The sequence below is a fragment of the Eschrichtius robustus genome, chromosome 4 (assembly GCF_028021215.1).
Source record: "Eschrichtius robustus isolate mEscRob2 chromosome 4, mEscRob2.pri, whole genome shotgun sequence".
Lineage (NCBI taxonomy): Eukaryota > Metazoa > Chordata > Mammalia > Artiodactyla > Eschrichtiidae > Eschrichtius > Eschrichtius robustus.
This window is the reverse complement of record NC_090827.1, coordinates 88,103,317-88,119,230: the sequence shown is the minus strand read 5'-3', so window position 1 is coordinate 88,119,230 and position 15,914 is coordinate 88,103,317. Positions and strand designations below refer to the sequence as shown.

The following is a 15,914-nucleotide window of genomic DNA, read 5'->3' as shown; positions in this document are numbered from 1 at the left end:
CTGCAGGGGGCACAGGTTTGACCCCTGGTCGGGGAACTAAGATCCCACATGTTGTGCAGTGAGGCCAAAAAAAAAAAAAAATATATATATATATATATATGTTATATATATATAATATATATAATATATATATGTATATAGTGACCTTAAAAGACACTTAAGTGATACAGATCTATTGCAATATATGGCTCTTACTTGGATTCTGATTCAAATAAACCATGGAGGGGAAGGACATGTTTAAGAATTCTTAAAAACCAAAGCAAAACAGACCTTCTTCTCTCCTGGGAGAGAAGGTTCAAATAATATCCAAAATATTATGGATGTACAGAAAACTATATAGCAAAGTAAAAAGTCAATTCAGGGGCATAGGTCTAGAATTATATCCAGAGGTAATTCACTTTTCTTCATGGTTCTGTGGACTTTTAACATAAGCAATCAGAGAAAGTGTAAAATGTAAATTCAAAATTTCTATTAGTTTGGATAAAATGTATAACAGGACCAGCAAAATATATGAACCACTGCACCATGAATATAGCGTCACTAATTATGGCAACTGGTTCCTTAGTTATTTTGACTAGGTTCTAGAAAATAAGAGTAAAAGGTTATGGAGTTGGAATTTTACAGAGAAGATTTAATTCAATCCTATATAATCTCCTAACATTTAAATTAAAGTAACCTAAAATCAGAGCAACGCAGAATTTATACTAAGTCTTGATAAGACCTCAAAATGAACAACTACATTATTCCGTTAAAATCAATGGGATATTTGTAGATATCCAAAATGGATGCAGAAGCAGTTGATAATACAGGTTCTACCTCTTATTAGATTCATTATGTAATTTTCATAACTAGTATTTAGAATTTATATGGCACTTTTTATGGAAGAAAAATCCTTTCACAGGATAAAATTAGCTTTCATTTTACTCAGAAAAAGCAAAGCAAATTATCCATTTTGGCTTTTTAGAAGTAGTTATTACATTGTTTTTTTAATGAACAAAGTTAACAAAAAAGCAATGACTATTCAATATGGCAACACAAAACAGAATGTTTTCATTGGTTTTTTTGTTTGTTTGGTTTTTTTTGGCCACACTGTGCAGCTTGTGGGACCTTAGTTCCCCAACCAGGGATTGAACCCGTGCCCTTGGCAGTGAAAGTGCGGAGTCCTAACCACTGGACCACCAGGGAATTCCCTTCATTGTTAAATATTAAGAGTTTCTATTATGCTGTTCCCTGAGTAAAAATTTGAATATCTTATTACCATATTTCATCTGATAGTCATTACTATTTACTTCTCAGGTGGTAAAAATGACTACTTTTTTATTAACATAGTTTTGACCCATAAAATATAAGCCTATAAGACTAGAAAGAACCACAATGAACACATAAATTCATGGACCCTAAGTACATTTATCTGGGTTTTTTAAATGTAGCCTGGTAATCTTTTTACTTGTCCTCTCATTCTGAGATTACTGCTCCAACCTCCACTACATCTTCTTCAGAGTAGCTGGCCTCCCACTTTCAGACAATTGAGATGACCAACGTTTCAGTCACTTTTATTTCCTGTTCCCACCAACAAAACAGTATCTTCATCCACCCTTGTTTACTTCCCTCCAGTCTCTGAGAAAGAGGCTTTCAAGGCCAATTCCTCTTCTTGTGTTTTTGATCCCATCATCTTTGCTATTTTTCTAGACTTTATTCCATCAATTAGCCCCTTTCTTCTTATACTTTTGACCTTTCCTTCTCTATGTGATTTGTCTACCTTAGTTTATTAACATGCTTGATTCTTTATCAACCATAGGAAAAAATATAATTTTTAAAAATCACTGCTTTTGCGCTTCTCTGGTGGCGCAGTGGTTAACAATCCGCCTGCCAAAGCAGGGGACACAGGTTCGAGCCCTGGTCCGGGAAGATCCCACATGCCATGGAGCCACTATGCCCATGTGCCACAACTACTGAGCCTGCGCTCTAGAGCCACGAGCCACAACTACTGAGACTGTGCGCCTAGAGCGTGTGCTCCACAACAAGAGAAGCCACCGCAATGAGAAGCCGGCGCACCGCAACGAAGACCCAACACAACCAAAAATAAATTTTAAAAAAAAGTCACTGCTTTTACCCTGTGTCCCTCTCCGGTGACCACCCCCTTTATTTCCTTCTAATTAAACGTTTTAAAAGAAGAGTCTTACTCCTTTTCTACACTCTCTCACTTCTTCAATCTCCTACCTTTTGTAATTGTTCTTGTAAAAGTTACAATGGCCCCCATAATACCGAATTTCATGAGTATGTCTCTGTTCTTATTTCTCCTGTGTTTGGCAGAATTGACAGCTTACTCATTCATTCAGCAAATATTGATATTTGTTGAGCACTTACTAAGTACTGGTCACTGTGTTCGTCACTCATAATCAAGACATACACATCTTTATGGAGCTTGCGCTACTAAAACTCTTCTGGTTTTTGGTTCACCTTCTCTAAACTACTCTTCAGTGCTTCTCTAAGGCACTTCTTCCTCCACCCCTAATCAAACATCAGCATTTTGACCCCATGCGCTGTTCTCTCTACAGGCTCTTCTTGGGAGAGCTCAACTACTCTGATTTTAACTACTGCCTGCATAATTTATTTTTTTAACTTCCTGCATAATCTTAAGTTTACATCTTCAACCCTGAATTTCTTTTTTTTTGGCCATGCTGCACGGCTTGTGGGATCTTAGTTCCCTGACCAGGGTCTGAACCCAGGCCATGGCAGTGAAGGTGCTAAGTCATAACCACTGGACCGCCAGGGAATTCCCCAGCCCTGAATTCTTGAATATCATTCTAGATTCCTTCCTCTACTTCATCCTTCTTGAATCAACAATCAAGTCTGATCATTTTTCCTTCTAAATATTTCTCTTGGGAATTTCTTGGTCATATACCAGAAGCCGCAGGGTAAGGCCAAAAAAAAAACTTCTCCAATTAGTCTAGTGAGTTTCGGAGTGAATGGAGTGAGGGTGGAACAACTATCAAGGAGGCTGTGTACTCAAAAGAGTTCATTAAATATTATAATTACATATTAGTTATCTTTTCTTTACCAGTGACCAGGAGTTAAACATTAGTCGCCAAAAGAGACTCTCTGATATGAAAAATTGGTATTTACAATGAAAAATCAATGCCATAGATTTTTATAATATCATTGAAAACAAATATCTGCTTGGTTGTGTATTTTTTTTTAATTTTATTTATGTACGTATGTATGTATTTATTTGGCTGCATTGGGTCTTCATTGCTGCTTGCTGGCTTTCTCTAGTTGCGGCGAGCGGGGGCTACTCTTTGTTGCGGTGCTCAGGCTTCTCACTGCAGTGGCTTCTCTTGTTGTGGAGCACGGGCTCTAGGCGCACGGGCTTTAGTAGTTGTGGCGCACGGCCTTCAGTAGTTGTGGCTCACGGGCTCCACAGGCTCAGTAGTTGTGGCGCACGGGCTTAGCTGCTCCCCGGCATGTGGGATCTTCCCAGACCAGGGCTCGAACCCATGTCCCCTGCATTGGCAGGCGGATTCTTAACCACTGCGCCACCAGGGAAGTCCCTTGTTTGTGTGTTTTTTAATGCATAATAGAATACAAATTTAAGGAGAAGGTTGACTGCAAAGGTATCTAAGATTTCTCTGGAAATAAAAATATTTCTTTGCCTTGTCCAAGGTAGATCAGTATAAAATCACAAGTAGTAACAATATCTATAAGCTACTCAATAAAGGAATTCAGAAAGCAGCATGAATTCTGGTTAAACCTGCCATTTGTTTTTCTTCTTTTATAGTTCTTCCTGTTTGACACTTCACATAACATTTTACATCTCCTATATGGCCAAGGAAATGTGCAGGAATAGTTAGTTTTACAACATAAAATAAACAAAACATGGAACAAAGGCCTAACATATCTTTGAAAATGGATAATAGGGACACACAGTTCATTTCCACAAGTTTTGTTTTGTTTTGTTTTGTCTTTTTAAATACACGCTACAGAAATCATTTATTTTCTTCTGATTTATAAATTTCTTAAGCAGGTGTCTTTTAACAACTGATGTGTAAGAAAGACATATGAAAATTATAAGCCTAAAGTCATTTACTTGCCAAGAGGAAAATCATTCTACTTGTTAAGAAGATTCCTTCTAGAATTTTAAAGTAGCAGTGCCATGTTTTTAACCTCCAAAGTCAGCTGGGTTGTTTTTTTTTTTAAAGATTCCATTTCCTTTGCAGGCTACAACTAAATAGTGCAGAACTAAAATAGCTGCTTCGGTTGTCATCATCTAATTTTGTGGAGTAGACAGATTAAAAATGAGATAAAAATAAGACTTTAAAGACCAAATAATTACAACCATTAAATAAAGCCAATACAATTATGGGACATTAGAGTTCTGAGAACTCAGACGTTGCTTCTAATGAGCACAGTGCTAGCTAGACTTTCAAATCTTTTATATTCTATTTAAAGAGATTTAAAGAAGAAAAAATTTATTCATGAAATAAAACTGTGAAAGAACAAGAAATACTTTTCTTTGTTTATAAAAGCTAGGTTATTGAGAAAAAACAAGTAAGATGTGGAAAAAAATCATCTTAGATCTTAACTCTTTTAATCTAACTATATATCCCAATTGGATTCAATATCAATGTAGAACACACTATTTTTTTTTTTGGAGGAATTTAACTTTTAATTTTTAAAAAAGTAACAAGAGTATAACATGGCAAATTCAGATCATCCTCTCACTTCTTTTGTGGCTTACTGTTGTTTTTATTTGGGGTTTTTTGGTTGTTATTTATTTATTTTTATTGAAGTATAGTTGATTTACAATGTTGTGTTAGTTTCAGGTCTATAGCATAGTGACTCAGTATTTTTGCAGACTGTACTCCATTATAGGTTATTACAAGATGATGGGTAAAATTCCCTGTGCTATACAGTATATCCTTGTTGCTTATCTGTTTTATATACAGTAGTTTGTACCTGTTAACCCCTAACCCCTAATTTGTCCCTCCTCCCTTCCCTCTCCCCTTTAGTAACCACAGGTTTGTTTTCTATATCTGTAGAACACACTATTTTTATTTTTTTTTCCATTTATTTATTTATTTATGGCTGCGTTGGGTCTTTGCTGCTGCGTGCAGGCTTTCTCTAATTTCCTTGAGCGGGGGCTACTCTTCGCTGCAGTGCACGGGCTTCTTATTGTGGTGGCTTCTCTTGTTGCGGAGCGTGGGCTCTAGGCTCATGGGATTCAGTAGTTGTGGCACATGGGCTCAGTAGTTGTGGCATGCGAGCTTCAGTAGTTGTGGCTCACAGGCTCTAGAGTGCAGGCTCAGTAGTTGTGGCGCACGGGCTTAGTTGCTCCGCAGCATGTGGGATCTTCCCGGATCAGGGCTCAAACCCATGTCCCCTGCAGTGGAAGGCAGATCCTTAACCACTGTGCCACCAGGGAAGTCCAAACACACTATTTTTAATTTAAAGCACTGAAGTCTTAGGAAAAAGAGTTTCAGATTTCAAATAATAGAAATAGTACTAATAATAAGAATCTGGCCAGGGAATGTGCCTGGCCAACTAATTTTTTTGTTTTCTCCAAGAAAAACATCTAAATCCAATATATTATAGATAGTTTATACTTTTTTCTAGCTCAAGATAACCTTTTTATTTTGTTTTTATGTAAAATTTTTATTGAAGTAAAACAAAAATACAGAAAAGTGTATATATTTTAGTATAGAAAAGTGTGTATCTCTATTTTCACATGTGAATACACTTGTGTAACCATTATCCATACAAGAATTAAAAGAACATTAACAGGGAGTTCCCTGCTGGCTAGTGGTTAAAATTCTGGGCTTTCACTGCCAAGGCCTGGATTCAATCCCTGGTTGGGGAACTGAGATCCCACAAACTGCGCAGCATGGCCAAAAAAACCCCAAAAAAACATAAACAGTAAATCAGAGTCTGCAGTATGCCCTCTCCTAGTCTCTACAACCCCTCAAACTACCATCATGCTGAATACTATCACCAGAAATTAGTTTGCCTATGTTTGAACTTTATGCAAATGGGATTATACAGCATGGACTACTTTGTGTCTGAGAACACATTACTTTTGTGAGAATTTAAACATATGCTTGCATGCAGGAGTAGTTTCATGGATTTTAAATAGAGTATAGTATTTTACTGCAGGATTACACTACAATTTATGTATCCATTCTATTGCTAATTAACATCTAGGTTGTTTCTCACCTGGGGTCATTATGAATTGCACTGTTAATACCTGTCTTTTGGCACATAAATGTATGCCTCTCTGTTGGATATACACCTACAGGTGGAATTTCTGGGTCAGATATGCATATTTTCAGCTTTAGTAAATACTGCTGCACAGTTTTGCAAAATGGCTGTACCAATTTACGTTCTGACCAGCAGTGTATAAAATTCCAGTTGCCCTAAATCCTTGTCAGCACTTGGTATTATCAGTAGTGATAATTTTAGCCATTCTGGTACATTTTGTGTTTGAAAAGTAGAGTATACTGCTGGCATAATTAATTACTGAATGACTGGATATAAATATGGCTCACAAGGTTTCAGATGACTTGCAGCCCTTTTATGGATATCAGAATTATAAAACTCTTAATCAAGTTATCTTTCCAAAATGTTTTTAAAAATTCCCCAAGACCTAATATAGTAGTAATGTTATATTTATATAACAGGAAAAGAAATGCTATAACACTGAGGTATTTAAATAACTATTATGGGAAGTTAATCTGGTAGAGGAAGAAAGGGTAAAGCACAAACAGAAGCTACCACACACACAGAGGGCTTTTTTTTTTTTTTAATTCTAAGTCTGATTCAGATATTGGTAAATCTGTGATGTTTAGTGGCTACTAATCTATGGGTACTTTTTCATGGATTTCTATTCATAGGCCTATAAATAGCAGGCAGATTTATCTTACAGAGACTTCCCCTTCTAAAGATCACTTAAAGACTATGGTTGATAAGAGTCTTATAAATAATAAAACTTTTCAGAAAAAAAAAAGAAAAGAATATATTAATGTTGGAGAGAAAATGCTACCCTCAAATTTTCAAGTGCTTCTCTGTATGTCAAAAGCATAATATCATGAACTCATTTTACAGTGAAAATTTTTAAAAATGGAACCCTGCTTAATAAAATAGAGGCATATTTTCCTAACTATGAGTTCTCTAAATTCACAGAAATTTTGAAATTCCAATTTAAACAAATCTGTGATACTAAACACTGAATATGAAAGACACCATTTATTCATCCAAGGTTTACCTGATATAAATACAATCACCCAAAAATATACTACTTACATGAATTAATATTATAAACATCTACAGTTTTTAAATTTTTACAGATGTCACTTTTTAATTGTACTATTACCATATGGTAACCATACTAACAAACAAAATTAGAAAGTAGAGAAGATAAGAAAATTACCCATAATCTCACTCCACTAATATAACCATTATTAATATTCAATATACTTTTTCTATGCATTTTCCCTGGGCATATTTGACATAATTATAATTGTAATGTTCATAACATTGTGTATTTATGTTTTTTCATTTAATTTCTTATCAGTTGAAGTCATAGAATTTTATAGTAAAAGTAAATTACTTAGCAAAAAGAGTAAGAAAACAAAGAGCATAAGAACAAAGCATTGTTTAATATGGTTTACCTCATAAATAGGAAGTGTAGGAGAGTTCCATGCATTGATTCTTGATTCATTGACATCAACAACCGTTACCCTGATTTCAGGGCACATATGAGCAATGACACTACATGTGGGTCCTCCAACATAGCCTGCACCGATGCAGCAGATCTTCTTAATTTCAAACATGATTGTACTAGAAGGGAAACAGTAAGACCGTCCAACTATTGAGAACAGAAAATTTAAAGAAATCACACTGCACATTCATCACCCTTTATAAAAACTGTCAAGGTGACAGATACTGGAAAGATTTCCTACATTCACACTCATTAAGAATTATGAAAACAATGATAATAAAAAAATAACGTTCCAATTGGATGACCTAGCCTGTTCTCAGCTGTACCAGCATGAAACATGGAAAAAATTATAGTAACTGATATTACTAAAGAAGTGTCACAAAGATTATAATGACCTAATATAGAAAGTCAAGAAGTAAAATAAAACCTTACTTAATCTTCTGACACTCTAGGGTAACTTTGATTGCTGAGGGAAAATTCAAGGGCGAACACACCAGTGCAATTCTTGCTTAACTAAATGCTGGTGTACAAAGGTCAGCTTTACAACAGGTTTAGACTAAAATGACAGATATTAAGATTAGTTCCTGGGGCTTCCCTGGTGGCGCAGTGGTTGAGAATCTGCCTGCCAATGCAGGGTTCGAGCCCTGGTCTGGGAAGATCCCACATGCCGCAGAGCAGCTGGGCCCGTGAGCCACAACTACTGAGCCTGCGCGTCTGCAGCCTGTGCTCCGCAACGGGAGAGGCCGCGACAGTGAGAGGCCCGCGCACCGCGATGAAGAGTGGCCCCTGCTCGTCGCAACTAGAGAAAGCTCTCGCACAGAAACGAAGACCCAACAAAGCCTAAATAAATAAATAAATAAATAAATAAATAAATAAATAAATAAATAAATAAATAAATAAAAAAGATTAGTTCCTAAGTCCAGAATTGGCCTCTGAGATTATATTCCCTGCACAATTTGGTTTCAGCGATTCATTTTTAGGTACTGGACAATGATCTTAAACTCTATTTCAACTTTAATCAGAAACCAGGAGATGGTTAAAAGAAAGTAATTTCTGTAGTTAGCACAGCTGTTACACAGATTTTGATGGGTTTTTCAAAAACCAGTGAATTGATTCACTCGAATCAAAATGACAAGGGACTGAGTTATATGTAAGAATCTCAGTTTATTCAGTAATGATAACGAGAACTGTCAAACTGATAAGATTCTTAGAATTTTTGTCCTAGAGAGTTTAAGAATTTGTTAGTATATTCCTGCATGGATCAGAGAAGGTACTCTGGAAGGCTGATCTAATTACAATGCCCGGCAAGTACATCCCTATTATGAAAAAAGATACACAAAGCATGTAATTAAGATGATCCAATTCCCTTTGGTCTGAATCTGTATTAATCAAACAATGCTCTAATCTTCATTGGTTCTCTGGGTAGACTTCCCAACTGGAAGAGAATGAGCTGACAACCCATACAAGTATCCTGGTCTGTGTTAATAAGCAAGTAATCCGGCTTATAAATTGATCTTTAGTAGTTATGATTAGCAGATATCAACTCATAGAGTCTGATCTCTAATGACTTTTTTTTTTTTTTGGCCGCATGGCTTGTGGGATCCTAGGTCCCCGACCAGGGATCGAGATAGGAGTCGAAAACCAGCCCCTCCTCCCCACCCCACCCCCATGGGCAGCGCAATAGCGGAGTCTGAATCACTGGACCGCCAGGGAATTCCCTCTAATGACTTTTTAATAACCTAAAAGAAATGGAATTTTAGTAAACCAGTAAATATGAACAGAATTTGGAATCTAATGATTCCCCAAAAGAAAGAAATAGTCTTAGCAATATACATACAAAGAAATATTTTAAATGTATTCTTATTTTGAATAGGTAATAATTCATATGACTCAAACATTAAATCTGGGGAACTCCTTGGCGGTCCAGTGGTTAAGACTCAGCGCTTTCACTGCCATGGGCCCGGGTTCGATACCTGGTCAAGGAACTAAGATCCCACAAGCCAGGCAGTGAGGCCAAAAAAAAAAAAAAAAAAAAAAAACATTAAATCTCTATAACAAGGTAAACACTCAGAAGCCACACACCTACTCCATCCACATCTACTTTGCTACCCTCTACTTTGCTTCTACAAGCAACCTCTTTATTAGTATTCCAAGATTCACCTTAGCAAAAACACTGAGCCTAGAAAAATTTACGTTTAGCAACCATATATCTTTCTTCACCCTTCTTCTGCTTTTCAATTCTGCCCTTCACACTCTCCAGGCCTCAAGTGCCCTATACATGAGGAGAATGCATGGGGAGATAGACTGCACTGGGATTGCTAAGTGGCTAAGACTGAGCCGGATGTTCTGAAAAGCTCCCACCTGTGGGAGGGACAGCTGGCCTGGAGCAGGCTTACCAAAGATGTGTCTCCAGCATTCACTGCTGCTGTCCCCACCTCTACAGCGGACAAGTCTTGGCATCTGGTTTCAGAAAAACTGCTTCAGCTTGCTTCAGGCTTATTCCCTTCTTCTCACTCATGAAAAATTAATATTCCCAATTTAAGGATTTACTGTGTGGGCACAGCAGAGAATTTGGCCATAGAATAATATAGGTCCTGACACTCAAGTACTTAACAATTTATTCAGAGAATAATTCAATTGAAAAATGTTTATTAAAGACCCCACTATGTAACAGCCACTATTGTTCTATGTACTATAGATACAACAGTGAACATGACAGATACATCTCCTACCTTTACATTTATATTCTAGTAGGAAAGCACACAAACAAAATAATGGCAGTTGTGGTAAATTCCACATAAAGGAAATAAACATGTAGCTAAAAGAGAAAGATTTTATGTGGGGAAAGGACTATTTTAGTTAGGGTAGTTAAAGAAGGACTCTCTGAGAAGGTGACTTTTAAACTGACTTAAAAGATAAAATGGAGTTAGTTGCATCCAGGTTAACATGGTTAAATTACACAAGGCAGTATAATCAATTAAATGACAAAATGAGGGGTAAAGTCCAGAGGGGGGAAAAATCAAAATAAGAAAGTATCTATATCAAGGCAAATGTAAAATCTAAGCTTGGCCTAAAGAATGAGTAGGATTTAAAAGGAAAGATAAGTGGGGAGGGCATTCCAGTTGACAGGAAGGAAATAAATAAGGACTTATATACAGAAATGAGTCCAGGGCTTCCCTGGTGGCGCAGTGGTTAAGAATCCGCCTGCCAATGCAGGGGACACGGGTTCAAGCCCTGGTCCGGGAAGATCCCACATGCTGCAGAGCAACTAAGCCCGTGCACCACAACTACTGAGCCTGCGCTCTAGAGCCCGTGAGCCACAACTATTGAGCCCACGCGCCACAACTACTGACGCCCGCGCGCCTAGAGCCCATGCTTCGCAACAAGAGAAGCCACTGCAATGAGAAGCCTGCACGCCGCAACTAGAGAAAAGCCCGCATACAGCAACGAAGACCCAACACAGCCAAAAATAAAATAAATTAAAAAAAAAAAAAAAGAAATGAGTCCAAAGAAGTGAGATCTGCCTAGTTGCACAAAAACGTGGGTGTTAAGAAGTAGTGAGAGGTAATAATTGTCTCAGGGTGGAAATGAATTGGAAGTGGATCTTGAATGCCCCTTTCAGGAAAGCAGACCATAAAAATCCATGAGGCTATAATTTAATAACTTCAGGTAACACAGCTGAAAGTAACCATAACTATCAAGGCATTAATGTATTAGCTAAAATCTAATAAACTCCACTGAAGAAAAAAAAGGGGGAGGGGGCAAAGGGAATGATCAGCTTGGAGCCTGGAAAAGGGGCATTAAGAATAAGAATGATGGAAAAAGTCTTAAAAAAAAAAAAAAAAAAAGAATAAGAATGATGGGCTTCCCTGGTGGCGCAGTGGTTAAGAATCCACCAGCCAATGCAGGAGACACAGGTTTGAGCCCTGGTCCGGGAAGATCCCACATGCCGCGGAGCAACTAAGCCCGTGCGCCACAACTACTGAGCCTGCCTGCGCTCTAGATCCCGTGAGCCACAACTACTGAGCCCCCATGCCACAACTACTGAAGCCCACGAGCCTAGAGCCCATGATCCGCAACAAGAGAAGACACCGCAATGAGAAGCCTGCACACCGCAATGAAAGAGGAGCCCTTGCTCGCCGCAACTAGAGAAAGCCCATGCACAGCAACAAAGACCCAACGCAGCCAAAATAATTAATTAAAAAAAAAAAAAGAATATGAATAAGAATGACACAGTGTTTATTTCAGCGCTTCTAAAGAGTGACACAGAATCTGGAAGTCAGAAGTTTTCTGGTTTCAGAGAGGTGGGGCAAGAAAAAAGCTTTCGCAATGCTTGGATGGCATATTCCCCCCAAATTCTTTGTTCTGATTCCACTATGCCTTATGAGTTCAGATTGCCAGGAATCATAATACTAGAAAGGGATGGCCTGGATTTGAGACATAAGTATTCCAGACACTGGAATAAAGTTTCCCTACTGTAATAGCAAGTTTCCATTCTAGAGTATCCATCAGTCTCTTATGAGCTTAGTCATCATAAGTTACCTAAAGCCTCATTAACCCTTAGGTTTGCGGGAGGAAAAAACAAAAATCAACCTTCCAGATCTGCAAGGCTGAAGATCAAGTCCTGAACTGATGAACCTGGACTACCACTCACAGTAACCCCTTACTGGATAGGTGGCCTCTCTAATCAAAACCAGTATACCTGGAATACCTAAAAAGTGAAATCTCAAAGGATTTTTGGACCAGAGGATCTTGTGGTGTTACCACTTAATCCATAGCCAAGAGGTTATAAGGGCAGCCTACGCCCTCAGTCTCAACCAGAACATGGGTGAACCAGAACATGGGTTGAGCCCATGATGAACTCTTGGGCTCAAGAGTTTTATAAGGTACTCACAGGCTAACACTTCTCTGCTGCTGTTCACCTCAGCACCTAGAACGGTAGGCTCTCAATAAATATTAATTGAATGAGTAACTCAATAAGGGCCTATCTTTTTGAGATGAAGACTGGTATTTGAATATCTTTATCTCAGATGCTCGATCAGAGTATTTTTGCAGACTGTCCACAATCCTATCAATCTTTCTTCTTTAGGTAGAACTTCAGCACGTCTTCTCAGAGTTACTTCTTATCTACCTTGGTTGCCACGCCATATTCAGCTTGCCTTTCAGACGGCAGCTGGGGTAAACTATTGATGGCAGGTGGGTCTGTAGTATAGAACTGCATGTGTTTTAGGGTACCCCTGCGTTGCTCTTTCATATGAGGTATGAAGTATGGCTCGCAAATGACAATGGGAAAATTACTGAAGAAGCTAGATGTACAATCTGTGCAAGTCCAAATAAATTACCATTTGGAAGTTTCAACAAGATCTTCAATAAGCTTTAATATGGAGCTTGGTACAGTGTTAGTGATATACTTTGCCTGACACAGATATCTTCTGATTCTATTTTCTATTTCTACTTTATTTACCTTCTGACCCTCTACTGTGTTGTCAGGGAAATGGGAATGTTTGCTTACTGAATGAGTCAGTTTGAAATGAGTTTTTACCTCTGTATTTTGGGAAAGTCACAGCAAACCAGGCCATTCCAAAACTACTTTTCATCTAAAATTTTACAAATTCAGATCAATATTTCAACCTAAAAGATGCGGCTAACAAAGAGCGAAGCTCCTATTACAATCTAAACTGAATATAATCCCTCCACCTCCACCCCTCTTCAGTATACTCTGTATAATTACCCAGTATCTAAGGCAATGGACGTTATAGCTGGATACATCAACTTCACACATCATCTTAGACATTTCCAAAATTAAATACTAACAGATGCCTGACCCGGGAAAAATACTTAATCAGTGAGAAAGACTGTTAACCGCATATCTAAAGGGTATCATGTAAAGCTGTGGAAATAGCAAGAGAGAAGATGGATTATGCTTATTGGTTACAGGTTTTATGTTGGAGAAAGGAGTAGTACAGCAATAGAAGAAATGAGATCCTTTCAATCAGGGTTGTCTATCCCTTACCTTAAACCAGATGCTCGGCACTAACAAGCACATATCAGAGCAGACAGTAACCTCTTTCATTTCCAGAATCACCCCCCGCTCCCCGCATCTCCCAAGAAACAGACCAGACTACTGTTGTCCATTTCACAGGGGATTTGAAGAAACTCAAAGACTCACTGTGTCTTTGAGGGCAGGCAGTCAATGAACAGCTATTCCTCTGTATATCCCTGAAAAGTTCCCTACCAGTGAATCCCTCTTTTCTATATATCAGAATTCTCGACCTTACTCAATTATTTTCCTATATATAAAGAGGCATAATTTTTCAAGGTCTCACACAAACGCAATCTCCTGAAGCACCCAAGAAAGGCCTTCCCTAACATGAAATAAAGCCATTATATAGTGTGACGGCCAACAATGGATTCCAGGACAGCCCATACAGATGTTACGACAGAATGAATGTCTTAGGATTTCGCCTTCAGAAGGGCTCTCTGGTTCCTTTGCTCTTTAGTTTCTTAAGAAGGGAGACCAGCGACGTGAGGAAAGCAGCAGCCCTCCATGTGAGCAGATTCTAAACACAAACAAAAGACTATGATTTTGAGACCAAAACGGGGTCCCTGACCAGAGGACCACTTCCTCTGGTGGACGTTCGGCTTTCAGAGGCGCCAGGGAAATCTCATTTAAGTCGGAAAGTGAGGAAAAGCAGAAGCAGAAAGAAAAGCGGTTGGAAGACTCGCGAGTCTTGAATTAAAAGCCCAAGCTCTCCCTCTTCCAGGGCAGCAGATCCAAAAGACTATTCCCTCCCAGAGCCCAAAAGAGGAGACGGGGGGTCGTGACACTGGGAGCCTGGGACCGAGCGCAGGGAGCGACTGGAAGCAGCGCGCACACCCCGCCCGGCTCCTTCCACATCCCGCCGGGACCCGGGAGCATCCCCACGGGGTGGCGGAGCCAGCCCGGGAAAGGCGCTTACCCACTTCCAGGCACAGACAGCGGTAACCGCTCCAATCCCGACCGCTCGGACAGCTCCTCGCTCTGGGCCGCGCAGCCGCAGCTTCAGCACTCGCGCCCTGCTCCGTGTGCTCTCCCCTCAGCGCACACCCCTCTCGGGCTGCCAAGCACCTCACCGCGAGGCCCGGGCCCGAGCCCGTATTTAAAGGTTTCCACCCGAGAAGGCGGAGGCTTCATTCCCCGGCAGCCAAGCCCTCCCGGCCTGTGCCCTCCGCTGCATCCCTACTCCCCCTCCCGCCACTGTAGGCCGGGGCCCGCCCCTATTTCCTGCCGGGCCCAGGGGCGGTGGATGCGGGGGCGTGACTAGTCGTCGCTGGGAGGGGCGGGCCCCACCCCCCCGGCCGAGCCTGGGCGAATCCGCTCAGGCCAGCTCAGCGGCCCCGCCCCTGCCGCGAGCGGCGCTGGGCAGAGCTGCGTGCGCCGCGGGTCGGCTGAGGACTGAGGGCTAGGCGCCTGCTTACGCCTAGGTCAGGTTGTAGTTTCCCGGTAGTCCAAAGCCCGCTCTTGCCTTCTGGCCCTCGCTTCCCTCTCTGTGTCCCCATCCTGCCTCACAGCGCTGAGGTGGTGCCGCGTGCGCGCCAGGTCAGCCATACTCTGGGGCTGCGGCCCAGGGGGACCGGAAGGTCCAGGCCCCCTTTCCGGTCTCCCCAGCAGCTTAGAGGGCCTGCCTCGTCTTTCGGCCCCCTAGACCCTGTGGATCAGACGTGGCCAGCGGCTTACTCCACTCCCACGCCTTCCGGGCCCATGGGTCCGCCGCACCCTCCGGGCCCGCGGCCCAGGGTTTAGTCAGATTACCTCCGACTCGCCGCCTCTGGGAAGGAGGCGCCTTAACGTCAAAAGGATGCTGAGTCCCGTCATGAATGGACCAGTTAGTGATCCCCGTCCTGATCCCTGGGTAGAGAAGTGGGACAGCCCTCCAGGCACATTTTCCAAATACTCCTGCCAAATTCGGGATCTGAGATGTCTGTGCATGATATATAGCAGAGAGCATGCAAGATGTAAGTGCCGCCTAAGAGGAAGTGAAATTAACGTATGGAGTCTCCCACTTTTAGTGAGAGCAGTTCTGTTCCTGTTTCCCCACTCCAAGGTCATCTTAAACGTCACATTTAAAGAAAGCATAGTTATGACTTTTTATTTCCTCTCCTTAGATTAAGAATTACATCATCTAGATGGACTTACAGATTACCATGCCAAGTAAATCAG

General features: G+C 40.4%; 1 protein-coding gene across 1 annotated transcript in view; it reads right to left on the bottom strand.

The window, feature by feature from the left end:
- UGDH (UDP-glucose 6-dehydrogenase) overlaps positions 1-14,942 on the bottom strand; it is a 28,915-nt gene extending 13,973 nt beyond the window's left edge. Inside the window, exons 1-2 of the mRNA XM_068543084.1 lie at positions 14,674-14,942; positions 7,665-7,833 (exon numbers count right to left, since the gene is read on the bottom strand). Coding sequence (XP_068399185.1) covers positions 7,665-7,826 — 162 coding nt within the window. The 5' untranslated portion in view covers positions 7,827-7,833; positions 14,674-14,942. The remainder of the gene's footprint in view (positions 1-7,664; positions 7,834-14,673) is intronic.
- Between the last annotated feature and the right edge of the window lie 972 nt (positions 14,943-15,914).